General features: G+C 35.3%; 1 protein-coding gene across 4 annotated transcripts in view; it reads left to right on the top strand.

Annotated features, from left to right (window-relative positions):
• Nucleotides 1-1,673: 1,673 nt before the first annotated feature.
• Nucleotides 1,674-14,681, top strand: part of LOC137008155 (urotensin-2 receptor) — a 38,300-nt gene continuing 25,292 nt past the window's right edge. The window contains exons 1-3 of one of the 4 annotated variants that reach the window (XM_067370016.1): nt 1,674-2,136; nt 2,822-3,913; nt 5,723-6,606. In XM_067370016.1, the coding sequence (XP_067226117.1) occupies nt 2,085-2,136; nt 2,822-3,912 (1,143 nt within the window). In that variant the 5' untranslated portion in view covers nt 1,674-2,084 and the 3' untranslated portion in view covers nt 3,913; nt 5,723-6,606. Of the gene's footprint in view, nt 2,137-2,821; nt 3,914-5,602; nt 6,607-14,681 lie in introns of those variants that run through there. The other 3 variants (XM_067370015.1, XM_067370014.1, XM_067370013.1) reach the window with 3 other exon arrangements.

The following is a 14,681-nucleotide window of genomic DNA, read 5'->3' as shown; positions in this document are numbered from 1 at the left end:
ATTACAAGATTATTAAATTCTGTAGAATGTTGTTAATTATTAGTTCATGATACACTCTAAAAAATGCTGGGTTAAAAACAACCCAAGTTGGGTTGAAAATGGACAAATCCAGCGATTGGGTTGTTTTAACCCAGCGGTTGGGTTAAATGTTTGCCCAACCTGCTGGGCAGTTTTATTTAAACCAACTATTATTTAAAAATTGCTATATGGCTAGCTTAAAAAGAACCCAAAATAGTTGGGAAATTAAAAACCAGATGCAATTAGAGACATCAATAATAGACAAAAGGTGAATGTTTATTAATAAGCTTTAATATTTTATTAATATAAATTTAATAGTTTAATACACTTTAAAAAATGCATTTAAAAATTTAACCCAATGGTTGGGTTTGTCCATTTTTGACCCAAACTTGGGTTGAAACAACCCAGCATTTTTTAGAGTGTAGTTTATTAATATACATTTATTAATAAGCAATTTAATAAATGTTTATTGTTTAATAATTATTCATTGAACATTAATAAATGTTCATTTCCAACATACTTTGGGTTAATTTTTATTAAGCAATACAGTCATTTTTAAACAATAGTTGAGTTAAATAAAACTACCCAGCACGTTGGGCAAACATTTAACCCTACCGTTGGGTTAAAACAACCCAATTGCTGGGTTTGTCCATTTTCAACCCAACTTGGGTTGTTTTTAACCCATCATTTTTAGAGAGTGTATATATTGCATTAACTCGCGTTAATAAACTAAACCTTACTGCGAAGTGTTAATTGTTTTTGCTCCCCTCCCCCATGAAAAAGGTTTGTAATAGAAAAACCCTTCAATATTTAGAAAAAAAGGAGACATTTGTTTGCTTCATAACTCAGCAGATGTGGGAGTATTCTGTATAAAGTTCATTCTAAATCCATGCCATCTCAACACATCCTTCAGCTCTAGAGTCGTAAACAAGCTATGAATGTGGATTCCTCTCTGTAAGGGTAACACATCATTGTGAAAAACTGAACAAGGGTGGCTTTCTTTCATAAAAGTGCCGAAAACTCCCAGGTATGTATTAAGTACCCACTGAGAATAGTCTTTTAAGCCATTTTTTTTTATATAAAGGGGATGACCTTTGGGACCAAAAAAAAAAAAAACGCCATCTGTAAAGTAAAGGACTTGTCACAGGGCACTACACCCACTTTGGCCAGCTCTGACTCTTTCTGCCAAGACTCGGTCTGTGCTTTCTATGTGAAATCAACGCTGCAAAATGTTTACTTTGGAACACCAAAGTGGAGAAAATCTTGATTGCATCGCTAACAGGAACCTGACAGAAGGAAAGGGTAAATTGCCTCTGTCAAAAAACATTTACATTAAACATGTTCGCTAAAAATGTCTGCAGATTTCATTTTGTGAGAGCAGCTTGTTACTAACGTGTAATACGAATCCTCATGTGTGTCAATCTCTTGTCTGCCAGCCGAATGAATGAGTTCAGGTAGTAGCTCATTAGTCATTTACAAATATCACATGCACACACACACACATTTCCCGAATGCTTCCTCACAATGCTTTCCCCCCAACCAATCTCTCTCTCGCTTCTTGCTCTCTCTCCTTTCCTCTCTCCCTCATCTCCCCTCCCACTCTATGCTAGTGTGTGAGTAGCTCTCTCTCTCTCTACCCCTCGCAGGCACGCACTCTGTCAGTGGAGGAGAGGGTTTCGAAATCCAGCTGTAGCTCAAAGTGATCGCCTCCTTGGGCATATCCATCTAAGAGGATTCTGCCCTTTTTCCCCTCGTGCCACTTTCTTTTGTTGTTCTGAACCTGTAGGATTTCTTTTTTTATCTGCCACTCAGGTTAGTGATATAGTGAGTGTTCTGCTGAAGAATAACAGAAGTTTTTCTTACATGGCTGAAGCACCTGCCTATCTCATTTACGCTTTTTTTATTGACGTGATCTGTGTGTCCTAACACACATGACACAGCGTAAGTAATTCCTTTTTGGTCTACTGGAATTGTTTTATTTTGCCATATAAGGGTTTCTTGCTGACAACGTGGTAGGAATCCCTGAGTAAACTCTTCGGAGAGACCATGAGTTGGACTCATTATAAATGCTAAACGTCTGTCTGCTTGGAGCTACTCCATCTGTGGAATTCAATCAAGGTAAAGCATTATTTTTTTCTTCTTGTAGTGACATTATGTTTGACTCTGGATGTCATTTGTCCGAAATGCCTTAACTGCTATGATAGATAAGCATATTTCATTAATTTGAGGGTGCTGGGACTAGTTTCAGATGTTAAATATTTCATTTGATGCTTAGGTATTAATCATGTGATAGATATAGTTAATTAAAATCAGCTGACTCTAAAGCGATTATATCAAAAAGTGGGAACCTTAATCAACCTCTCTACCTAATTTTTATTGATAAGAGTGGATTTTTTTTTTTTTTAAGAAATTAAGGCACACTAAAATATATATAACCATATATATACCATAGGTTATCATGTTACTATTTTATAATAAAAATTTTATTAACTTACAAAACAAGCCTTTAAAAGAACTCCGGGCACATTAAAACATGTCTAAGCTTGTATTATGTGTTAAAATGTTATTTTATACTAATTTAAAATGATTATTTAAAGCCTTTACAAGCCTGTAATCAGAATTAAAGTCATATAAAATGTTTGACCTAATATACAGCATAGTTTAAAATATTAGGAATTATTAAAAAATATGTATCATCAGATTAATATGAATTTGATTTCTTTTTTAATCATTTTATTCATATTTGCAAAACAAGTGTTGCAACTTACTTTTTAACCACTTTTGACCATTAATTCCTTTGTAGAGATGACCACTGTGTCAATGGAGCCCATAGTGGCGATATTGGAAAAGATTTCCAATGTCACAGAGCGTCCAGTAGAAGCTTCTATTGAAGACATGGCTGCCACCTTCACCATTGGCACCATCCTATCCCTAATGTGTCTGGTGGGTGTGTCTGGAAATATCTACACGCTCGTGGTCATGTGCCACTCCATGCGCTCGGCTGCCTCTATGTACATCTACATCATCAACCTGGCACTAGCTGATCTGCTTTACTTGCTTACGATTCCATTTGTGGTATGCACTCATTTCCTGAAGGGATGGTACTTTGGAGACGCCGGGTGTCGGATCCTCATCAGCATGGACTTCCTTACCATGCATGCCAGCATTTTCACCCTGACAGTTATGAGCACAGAACGTTACTTTGCCGTACTCAAGCCTCTGGATACAGTCAAACGCTCCAAGAGCTACCGAAAAGCAATCGCCTTTCTGGTGTGGACAGCCTCGCTGATTCTCACCTTACCCATGATCATCAGCGTCCAGCTGATGACGGAGAGCTCCAAGCCAATGTGTCAACCCACCCTGAGCCCTCTCTCGTATAAAATCTACATCTCCTTTCTCTTTGGCACGAGCATTGTGGCTCCAGGGGTGATAATCGGGTACCTATATATACGCCTGGCACGAACTTACTGGATCTCCCAGACTGAGACTTTCAAGCAGACCAAGAAGCTCCCAAACCAGAAGGTCCTGTATCTGATCTTCACCATTGTGCTCCTGTTCTGGACCTGCTTCCTACCTTTCTGGATTTGGCAGCTTCTAGGTCAGTTCCATCCCGCGCTGGATCTCTCCACCAAGGCCAAGCGCAACATTAACTATCTGACCACCTGTCTGACCTACAGCAACAGTTGCATCAATCCGTTCCTCTACACCCTGCTCACCAGGAACTATAAGGATTACCTTCGCAAAAGACAGAGGACTTGGACGGCTGGCAGCTACCTCAACCGACGGAACCGCTTCCAGCGGTCGCCCCGTCGCTCCTTGTCCTCCAGCAGTCAGCAGTGCACGGAGAGTTTTGTTCTCGCACATACTTCTCGCACCAACAATAGCAGTCTCTGAGGTAGGTCATTGACCTTGTCTTTTTTAGCCTTCTATCGGAACTACATGCTGTCGATGTGAAAGATAAAGATCCTGTCTGAATAAAACCAAATATTCTAGAGTACAGCGGATCTGTTTTGAATCAAGCCAGGGCCAGACTGTTTTAGTTTTGTGGTCGTGGGTCTGATTTTCAGATCAGCATGTGTCGCTGCAAAGGGCTACAGATGAGATATGAGAACTTAAAATGCTTGATAAACCTTTTTTGGTTGCTCATTATGATTTTTTATTTTTTTTTTCAAAACATGAGTACACGTATGACTAGACAATGCAGGTGAAGGACGGATAAACTGGAGAGACATTGAAATAAAATGTTTTTTGAATAGGTGAAATTGTATCATTGGATGAGTCACCATTCTACTTATTGTATGACAATCTTTCATTTATTTCAGCTCTAAGATGTTATGTTTGCAATTTAAGTATCAAACATTTTGAAGAAAAAAAAAAAATTAATTAGTCTCGAGGCAGTAGTTCATAGATAATTGGTCATAATGCAACTGCTGGTCTGAATAAAATAGGCTACATGATAATTGGGTTCCACTGATTGGATCTCAGCACTAAATTACTCTCCAATCAGCAGACCTGCTGCCTTCAAGATCATCTACATGATACTGAATACCTGCATCTTATGAATGACTGTAGACTGAAAGAATAAAGCTCTAACAAGGCTGAAATGGGCTATGAGTTAGAAAGAAAAATGTGTTAACATTAACAAAAATAAATTACTTACAGTGTCTTTCTGCAATAATTCTGTCTGGAATCACTCAGGGGAAAAAACAAAACAAAACAACAAAACTCCCTCTAGATTAGAACTTGATCTAATCCTAAAATTTATTTTAATTTCCCTCCAAATGACAAAATTAAAAACAGAGCAGACAAAGTAGAGAGGGGGAAAAAAAGAACATACCAAAGCTCCTTTCTCATATTATATTCATTAAGATCTCTCAGATCCAATTTGGGTTTCAGCATGTCTTATTCAGCTTTGCGTTTAGCTTCAGCAGAGTATTTTTGTAATTAGGTTTTCTTTAACGCCCACTAAAGATAGAACAGGTAACAGAATTTTAAAATTCTTGATTGGGTTATCAGAATCCTTTTTGTATCATAAATGCAAAATCTGTAATCATTTATATTGAAAAGAGTTCAGTCTTCATATGAACGATAATGTGCTGAAAAAAAAAAAATAATATAAAAGATCACAGCATGTTTATGATTCATTTATTTCTCTCGAATTTATAAAACAGACTTCTGAGCACCAGACAAACTGTTATAAGAACATAATTATTTACTGCACATATAATGCAGCCTGATATGGTCATAATAATAATTTATTATTTTTACGAGCACTGCAAAAACAAAAAAAAATCTAAAAACATAAACACTGAGATTACTGGAATGATAGTTTGAAGAAAAAGTTATAGTTATATTTTTTTAATAGAAAGATATGAACAAATAAACCAGTTAACTGAAAAAAATCAAATAAATTTTAGAGAGCTGAACAAGAAAGTATCAAACAGTCGATTGAATCACTGCCATGATTACAATATCATAACTTCCCAGGTGTATACAGTTTGAGTTTGTTTTTTGTTTTTTTTTGTGTGTGTGTGTTTTTTTTTTCTTCTCAAAGTCATATTATGTTTCTGTTGTACAACTTCAGTGCACTACTGAGAGAGGAAATCAGTCAGCAGAGCAATGAAAATATTTTTCTGAGGTCTTGCTTCTTGGGTGGATTTTGATAATCTGTCTTTGGTGGGCCACATGACCCACGTTTAGGAAGTGATGAACATTGCCAGAAGGAAGACCTGTGTGTCCCTGCAGCTCTAAAAATAACCTGTCCTCTACAACAGCCTCTCCTGCAATGTCTCTATTTGGCGCAGACACTAAATCAACATTACGTGTAATGATTGCTCTTCCCCTGGGTTTAAATATTGATTCACCAACAACTGAGGGTGTGAATACTATAATTAGGTGGGTGACAAATATTACTTCTATACCCGGTTTGACAGACAATGGTCATGCCTAGTCATAGAGTAAAATGCAATTTTAAGCTGTTTTAAATGAAAGCAACTTGCTCTGACATACCTTAAAATATGTTTGTGCCATTGTTTTCTCTCAAGATGTACACCAGTAATGTTTTTTTTTTTTTTTTTTTCTATGGCATGTTTTAAAAAGCTATTTAAATGCCCTAACTGAACTAAGGCCTAATCTAAGCCCTGTTTGTGAAACCAGGCCCTAATATCAAAATAACATGAAACTCTGAATTGATTTTGTCATCATATTACATATAATTTTTGTCACACTTTATATTAGGTGGCCTTAACTATTATTTACATTTAAATGAATCATTTGATACAATGCACTTATAATTTACTTACATTTTACATTGTAATTATATTTTAAAAATTACCTGCATGTAATTACATCTGTACACTGTAAAAAATGACCATGATTTTAACAGTAAAAGACTGTAAAAATGCTGCGGTGAAAAACTGTCAGTTGGTTTACAGAAAGTTTCTGTACTATATACGGTGAATAACTGTAATAGATCTAACGGTACATTTAATGTAATTTTATGGTAAAATACTGTTAAATTCACAGTTTTTTGTAAGTGAAAAATAACAATTCATTGTAAAATTTACAGTGAAAAAACATAAATTGACATTCCCACAATTCCCTGCGTGACACTTCACATTTGATATATTTTTGTTGAAATAACTCTGTTTCTTCTTAGTTTTTCTCATTTTTTTCTAATCAGTTATGTACATTAGGGTTTTATGTTACATCTAATGTTGTTAAATTAATGTTTATTGCATTTTTTAAAATTTCATGCATGTTTCCATGATGGTGTTTAGTGTGTGTGTGAATGACACTGTGTGCACCTTCTATATAGTAGTGTTGTCCTTCTCAGCTTGTGGAAAATCTGCTTGTGATGAACTTTGATTCATCATGTGACTCTTATCACCACTGTGTTTGGTGACTGTCAGTGTATTATAAAGGTACAAAACAGATATTAGTACTTCATTAGGTTGGTAAATTAACATTATATCAGTTAATGAAATATGTTATTTTTCCGTAAATTTAACAGATTTTTTTTTTACTATGTTACTGTATTTTTAACGGTAAAGTTCTGGCAACCACATCTGACGTTTTTTTACTGCCGACCCATCCCTTAAACCTACTCATACCACCAAACCTGTCCCTAACCTTACCCATATCCCACTTCAATAGCAGCAAAAGTGTTTTTTTATGTAAGTACATAGTAGTTAAGGCCACCTAATATAAAGTGGGACCATAATTTTAGATGAACACGTCTTTTTTTTTTTTTTTTTTTTGTCAATAATTTTAATTTAATTATAAATTAATACATAACGTTTCCATGGCATTCTGCCAAAAAAACAAAACGTGAAGGTCAACATTTACATTTAGAATTGCTACCTTATCTATTTTTTGCATAGTAAATTTAGCTACATGAATAGCTTTTGGCGGTAACATCATTACCTGAATTTGCATCCATATAATCTTTTACTTAAGGCCTAGGAAATAACTTAACAAAAGTCACATTTAGCATTCAAATCAAAAGGAAGCGCAAAGACAAAGTGTCCCAGACAAAGCCACTACACTGTAAAAAAGAATTGTTGGTTTAATTTTAAAAAAAGTAAGTTTCCAGGTTGCCTTAAAAATTTGAGTTCATTGAAATAAAAAATTTGAGTTAATACAACGAAGGCTATTAGTTTAGAAACTCAAAATATTATGTTATCTGAACCGCATTAATTATTGAAGTTGATTTTACAAAAGAAAAAATTTGATAAATCATGAAAATAACTTTTACAGTGTAGACTCAACAAAGTTATTATAGGTACATTAAAGTTAAATTAAAAGGACCCCCATAGTTGTTTCAATCTAGACACCAATATTTTTCTGTCACCGAGTGAAAGACCTTATTTGTCTAGACGGTAGGCTGTTTCATCTGGTACTGATCCAATAAGAATCCAAATCAATACATCTCATATATTCCAGGAGCTTTTCCAGACCATCTTGAGCCTAGAATGAGATACTCCTGGCAGAACAATTCTATGATGATGAACTGTTATGATCTTTGTAATCCAGAAATAAGAAGAATGGCACATATTTCATCATACTCTATAAAAATAACTTCGGCTTGGTTCAGTAATCAATGTTTCGCTTGCCTCACAAAAGCAGCAATCATGGATCAATTGATTTATAATTCACATTGATACCACAAATCTGCCCACTTTTCTACCACAGTTGTGGGAGAACATCGGTGTAATTTGTTGCATTCTGGCTGAGAGTGCTATTTGTAAATAAAATACTCCAGGGATAGGGGAAGGATGTGCAGAACTTGATGGATTCTGTCGGAATTTGCAGAAATATGCTGAGCTTCCCTTGAAGGGCTAGTGATAACAGCTTGAGCTGGGCAAGTGAAATACAAATGCAGTGGCTGCAGAAAGATTTAAATTTTTAGCTTTCATTTCGTTGGTAATTTTGAGTGAGATTCTTGTGCCATTAAAGAAAATATCAGCAGGATGTGCATCAAAAGTGCAGATTCAGATTATGCTACAAATACATTATGCATTATACATAAACCACAGAGCTGCCTACATTATCTAATAAAAAATGACTGCAAGTGCAAACATTGCACAATTCTGGGTACGTCAGGATATCAGAAAGGTATGCATTTGTTTGCCTTAAGATGATAGTGTTGCATCATTTTGTATTCCGAGTCAATATGGTGTGGGAGTATAGATGGTGGTAATGGAAATAAATCAAGAAACAGGTTCACTGAAGACCTTTTTAAAGACAGCAGCGTACTGACAATTCCAGGACAGCTGTCTGAGTTTATGAGGCCCCGTTGCTCTTTTGTCCATGCTTGTAAATACCTTTCCAGTGACCCTGGTGGGGTCATCTTATCTCGCACATACTGTGCGTACGAACGCTTGTGAAAAATCCATTTATCTGCATTAATTATGATCTGTGCCTCTAAGTCAGATACTGAGATATCGATCACTATTTACAAGCCCACAGATTCCTTCTGTTCCGCCATTGATCCGAGCACTGTAATGTGTCAGGGTTTCCCCTTGAAGAGGACAGTGGTGAATGTGGCTTTCTCTGATATTAGAGGTTCCCAGAGTTCCATCACCCCACGTCACCCGGCAGGCTGCTGCAGTATCTGTCTTACGAGGAGAGGTGAATGATCTTCTACAAGGTCAGGCCATTACAGACAGTTGACACCGCCATCACTCTCGCAGCACGTAGCTGCTTTTAATGCACACATCTGCGCTAATGACTTTTTGTGAAGTAATCAGTGCGGCTCAGGTCCCTTCTGTCTTTATCCTGTCAAAATGTACAGGAAACTCGCATGCTGTGCCAAAATGACCAGCTCTTTCCCATAAGCATTACCCCTTTCCTTTTGCAAACATTGCAAAACAGTTTTGTTGTGCAACTTAAGAAACATTACAGACTTCTTATCTTTGCATCTATAAATTTGTCCCCATTTTAGATGAAAAGAAACTATAAGTTTGGTTTTATTTTCTTGATTATTCTGATATCCACTGGAGGTTTGCCATGTTACGCTCAGATGTTTACATGAAAGCTTTTGTTTTAGTGCTTTGTCAGACTTTGGCAATGTTAAAAACAAATGCTTGAATGATTGATGATTTAATGGTACTTTTTTTGTACATGTTTTTTTCCTGATGTTTTAATATGATGAATGATAAATGTGACTCTAGGGTGAGAAATTACAGTGTGTACTACTCTGCCGGAATCACATGCTGTTTTTTATACATCAACCATAAAAGATGTTGTACAAAAAGGAAAATGATTAAGGTTACTCTAAGACAGGTATTATCTGCAAAAACTTTAACTGTTTTCTCAAAACTGAGCACTATTTTACTACACAGTTTTATAAAGTAATATTATATTATATTATATTATATTATATTATATTATATTATATTATATTATATTATATTATATTATATTATATTATATTATATTATAATTTATAGGGCTGTCGATTTAACGAGTTAATTAGATTAAAGGTGCCCTAGAATTAAAAATTGAATTTATATTGGCATAGTTAAATAACAAGAGTTCAGGACATGGAAATGACATACAGTGAGCCTCAAACTCCATTGTTTCTTCCTTCTTATGTAAATCTCATTTGTTTAAACGACCTCTGAAGAACAGGCGAATCTCAACATAACACTGACTGTTACGTAAAAGTCGGGGTGTACGGCCCCAATATTTGTATATGCCAGCCCATGATTGAGGTATTACACAAGGGCAGAACATCTGGATGTGCACTGCTGAATCATCAGACTAGGTAAGCAAGCAAGGACAATAGCGAAAAATGGCAGATGGAGCAATAACAACTGACATGATCCATGATAACATGATATTTTTAATGATATTTGTAAACTGTCTTTCTAAATGTTTCATTAGCATGTTGCTAATGTACTGTTAAATGTGGTTAAAGTTACCAATGTTCTTACTGTATTCACGGAGACAAGAGCCATCGTTATTTTCATTATTAAGCACTTGCAGTCTGTATAATGCATAAACACAACTTCATTCTTTATAAATCTCTCCAACAGTGTAATGTTAGCCAGTTAGCCAAAGAGCATAGCCTCAAACTCATTCAATATCAAATGTAAACACCCAAATAAATACAATACTCACACAATCCGACACATGCATTCAGTATGCATGATGAACACTTTGTAAAGATCCATTTTGAGGGTTATATTAGCTGTGTAAACTTTGTTTATGCAATGTTAGAGTCGAGAGCTCGGGAGGGGGCGGAGAGCGCGCGATTTAAAGGGGCCGCAACCTGAAATCGGCTTGTTTCAAATTATGCCCCAAAATAGGCAGTTAAAAAAATTAATAAAAAAAAATCTATGGGGTATTTTGAGCTGAAACTTCACAGACACATTCAGGGGACACCTTAGACTTACAGTATATTACATCTTTTAAAAAAAGTTCTAGGGCACCTTTAATTAAGTACGGTGAATTTAAATTTATTAACGTATTTAATGCACTTGCCCCGCCCCAGACCTTTGTAGGTCATCTAACATTTCATACAGTTGATTGATGACTAATATAATGCATGATGGAGCCTATAGAATGTATTTAGAAGGTCCCTAAAATTAAAGATATGGAGCAAAAAATGCCCGTTTGAGTTTTTGTCTCATATTTGAACTAAATCACTCAATGCTGTTTTTCTGTCCAGAATAGCAAATGTGATATTGATTTTAGACAACATTTTTCAATAAATAAGTTAATATTGTGTTATTTTAGATACGATATTCTCTGTTTTGCTCAATTTTGTTAACAAGAATATACAGACAAAGCAGAGCTTCAATGAACCATTCATAAAGAAAAACATTTACTACACTCCTGAATGAATAAGCCATTTGAACTAATTGAATGAATGAATGAATGAATGAATGAATGAATGAATGAATGAATGAATGAATGACTCAATGGAGTATTTTAATGATCTAAGTGCATGGTTTAAAGCGCATGGTGTAAGTGCATTTAGGGTGTGCATTTAAGCTGTTTCTTGCTTTACACAATAATGACTTTAAATTATCTTTTGAGAGTAATTTCTCATCCAAATTTGATGTGCAATTAATTTGCGATTAATTAGATTAATTAATCGCCACATCATATTATTAATTAGATAAAAAAATGTATCGCTTGACAGCCCTAATTATGTACTTAATGCAAGAGTGCACAGTGCGGATTTGTATACTTCTTTTGGTAAATTGGGAGCTAAACAAAAAACAAAACATAATTCATAATTCAAAAAGAGCAAGCATAATTCATTCTGAATGAATTCCCAGCATAATGTTCGACAAAGATTTCAAACAAGAAGCCCTTCAGTGCTTTTGCTACCTATAAAGATATGTACTGGTGTTTTTACTGTATGTACTGATAATGGCAGTTAAAAAGCGTTTTGTCACACTGAGATTTTGCACTCGGTCACTTGGATAACTCAGGAATGTTCTTCAGAGCATGACTAAGCTTTTGAGACAAGGGCGTTACAATGGCAAGAGACAGATGAGAGAACAGGGATTACAAAGATCAACAAACAGGGCATTAGAAGTTCAGAGAGACCCATTAATAAAGGACTTAATAATTAAGGATTATCTTTACTGACATTGAGCATGGAAACAGAATGTGAAACACATACAGCACAGATATTAACCATCAGAGACTTTAAACTAATATTCATTAACAGGTATATTCTTTTGTTAAAGACATTGTTTATTTTTTTTATAACATTTCCCTCAGAAATGCGTTGCAGTCCTGCGTATAAACATACCCATTTTTAAAATAATGTTTGCCTTATCTATCCGAATTATTTAAGGCAAGCTTTTGGTTGCAAAAGCCTACAATTGATGATGAGAAAAGTCAGAGCTGATAGTAATTACAAGCAGATGTTTAAAAAAAATAATGAGCAGATGTGATTCACAAGATTTTAGCCTCAAAGTTCAGCACTGTTGTCATGGATCGTGCTGTTTCCATGTATTCATAACATCGGTTTAGATGATGGATAGGGAATCCTACTTTAGAAGATAATCAACAATGTCACCACCAGATCTACCCCTAAAAGTTTGAAAACAATATGACCTGCTTTAAACCGAGAAAATAACATGTGAGAAACTAACAGATACAAACTGTCTTCAAATCTGTTGCCTAGAGTTTAATTAGTTTTGAAATACTTACTTCTGATGACCTGACAAACAGTATAAAATTAAGACAAAATTATATTCCTTTTAAAGAGGAGCAGCTGGATTCATCCTCAATATTTGTTCAGTTTTAACTTCAGTTTTTGTGAACATGTGCCAATTTATATGCTAATTTTTCCCCTTTGTAACTAATAATGAAAACACTATTAGCCCACCTCACACATACCTCTTCTAAGAACTTTTTTTTTTTAGTCTGCTAAGTCTTTAAAACAGTTTTTTTAAAGAATGATTTCCTATATTAGACTAAACAAGTATTATTGACAGTGTGGTTAGGGCAAAGTGTTCAGTTCTGGAAGGGTGTTTGTACAAGGGAAAAAAAATATACAGTGAATACAGTGGGGTCCAAATGTCTGAGCACTAGAGGAATTGCTTTTATTTGCATTTTTCTAATTAACAAAATAACATGCCGATTACAGAGCGGTTTGAGAAGGAATCTATGTCAATCCACTCATGCTGTTCTAGACCAGACTTTTTAGCCTGTGCATTGCTTGTTTGATATGCAAAGCTTGTGTTTGGTGTTTTAGTTGGCGGAGAAGAAATATATGAATAACTAAGTGGCCAATTTTTGTCTGAAATGAAATTATTTGTTTATGGAAGTGTTATGTAAAACAATGCCATAATATAGTACTATACTGATTTTTTTTTTTTTATTACATTTTATTTTTATTTTTATTTAATTTAACTCTTTATGTTCTCTCTGAGCTGTTTGTCCCTTTTCCTGCCATAACATTTGCTTACTGCAATAGCCGAGGAGTATATTTTGTTAGCTAAGATGTGTGAGTTTCCCAATGCCATGTGAAACACTCAGTGAGGAACTGGATCACAGGGTCATCTGATCCCCAGAGTATCAGTAATGAAATAGCACAGCAGCTCTGTATTCTGAATTCCACAGGTGTAAGGCAATTAAATCAAAGATTCAGAGTAGTGGGATGTATTTTCTTACAGAATGTGAATCAAATGGGTTGTGTAAAAATATGGTACACTGTGTGCTGACCCTGTGTTTGTCCATCTTGTCTTTTCTGCAACTGCATGGCTGTGCCTGTACAGTTCATTATGAAACACTCAACATTTTGTTGATGCCCTCTGATCTTTGTCGCAATGTCCTTTTACTCCCTTAAAGCGATAGTTAAAATAATCACCCTCATGCTATTCCAACTTTCTTCCATCTGTGGCACATAAAAGAAGATATTTTGAAAAATGTCTCAAGGTTTTTTTTTTTTTTTTGTACAGTATGTGTGTGGTAACCAAAATGGTGTATCTTCTTTTGTGTTCTGCAAAAGAAAAGAAGGAAGGAAACCAAAACACCTGAGACAATGACAAAGCAAAACTTCTATAAATGCACGTTTCACCTGCTTTTTTTTTTCACCCTTTTCTACTTTTAAATTCACCCTTTGTGTACTTGAGATCTCTAGCAAACTTTGACATGGTTCTATTTTGACACTTCTGTTTCCCAGAAATGAAATGTGAAAATAGATTGTGTTTGACCTTAAAGGTGCTGTAGGCGGATCTCATTTTTCCTAATTCTTTTGGGCTTAGCCACCCCCATAACTCGACATACCCTATACTCCAAAACTTCCAAAGGCGTGACTGCAAACCAAAATGAGCAACTGACAAAATTTTCAGATTTACATACCTTTTATTGCTTGTAGCTTCATCACTTTGAGTCTGGTTTGGACACTGTGTGAGGCATCACCGAGACGCGCCGATTCCTTAGGACACCCATTTCTGTGCTATCTGAAAGGAAGTAGGGACATTTTATGTGTGACATTCCAAAAAGCCACTTACTGCACATATAAAGACACATAAAACACATATAAAAGTCACTTTTTGCTATTTCTTAACAGTCTCTGATTCCCCTTGGCAACTTCTTAGGGCTTTCTGGAAGTTGAAAATTTGGCTGACGGCTCCAGTAACACACATTAACACATCTATACACACACTCACACCTCATAATTTTACCAT

This window comes from Chanodichthys erythropterus, chromosome 19 (genome assembly GCF_024489055.1).
Source record: "Chanodichthys erythropterus isolate Z2021 chromosome 19, ASM2448905v1, whole genome shotgun sequence".
NCBI lineage: Eukaryota > Metazoa > Chordata > Actinopteri > Cypriniformes > Xenocyprididae > Chanodichthys > Chanodichthys erythropterus.
This window is presented reverse-complemented; position numbering and strand designations above follow the sequence as displayed.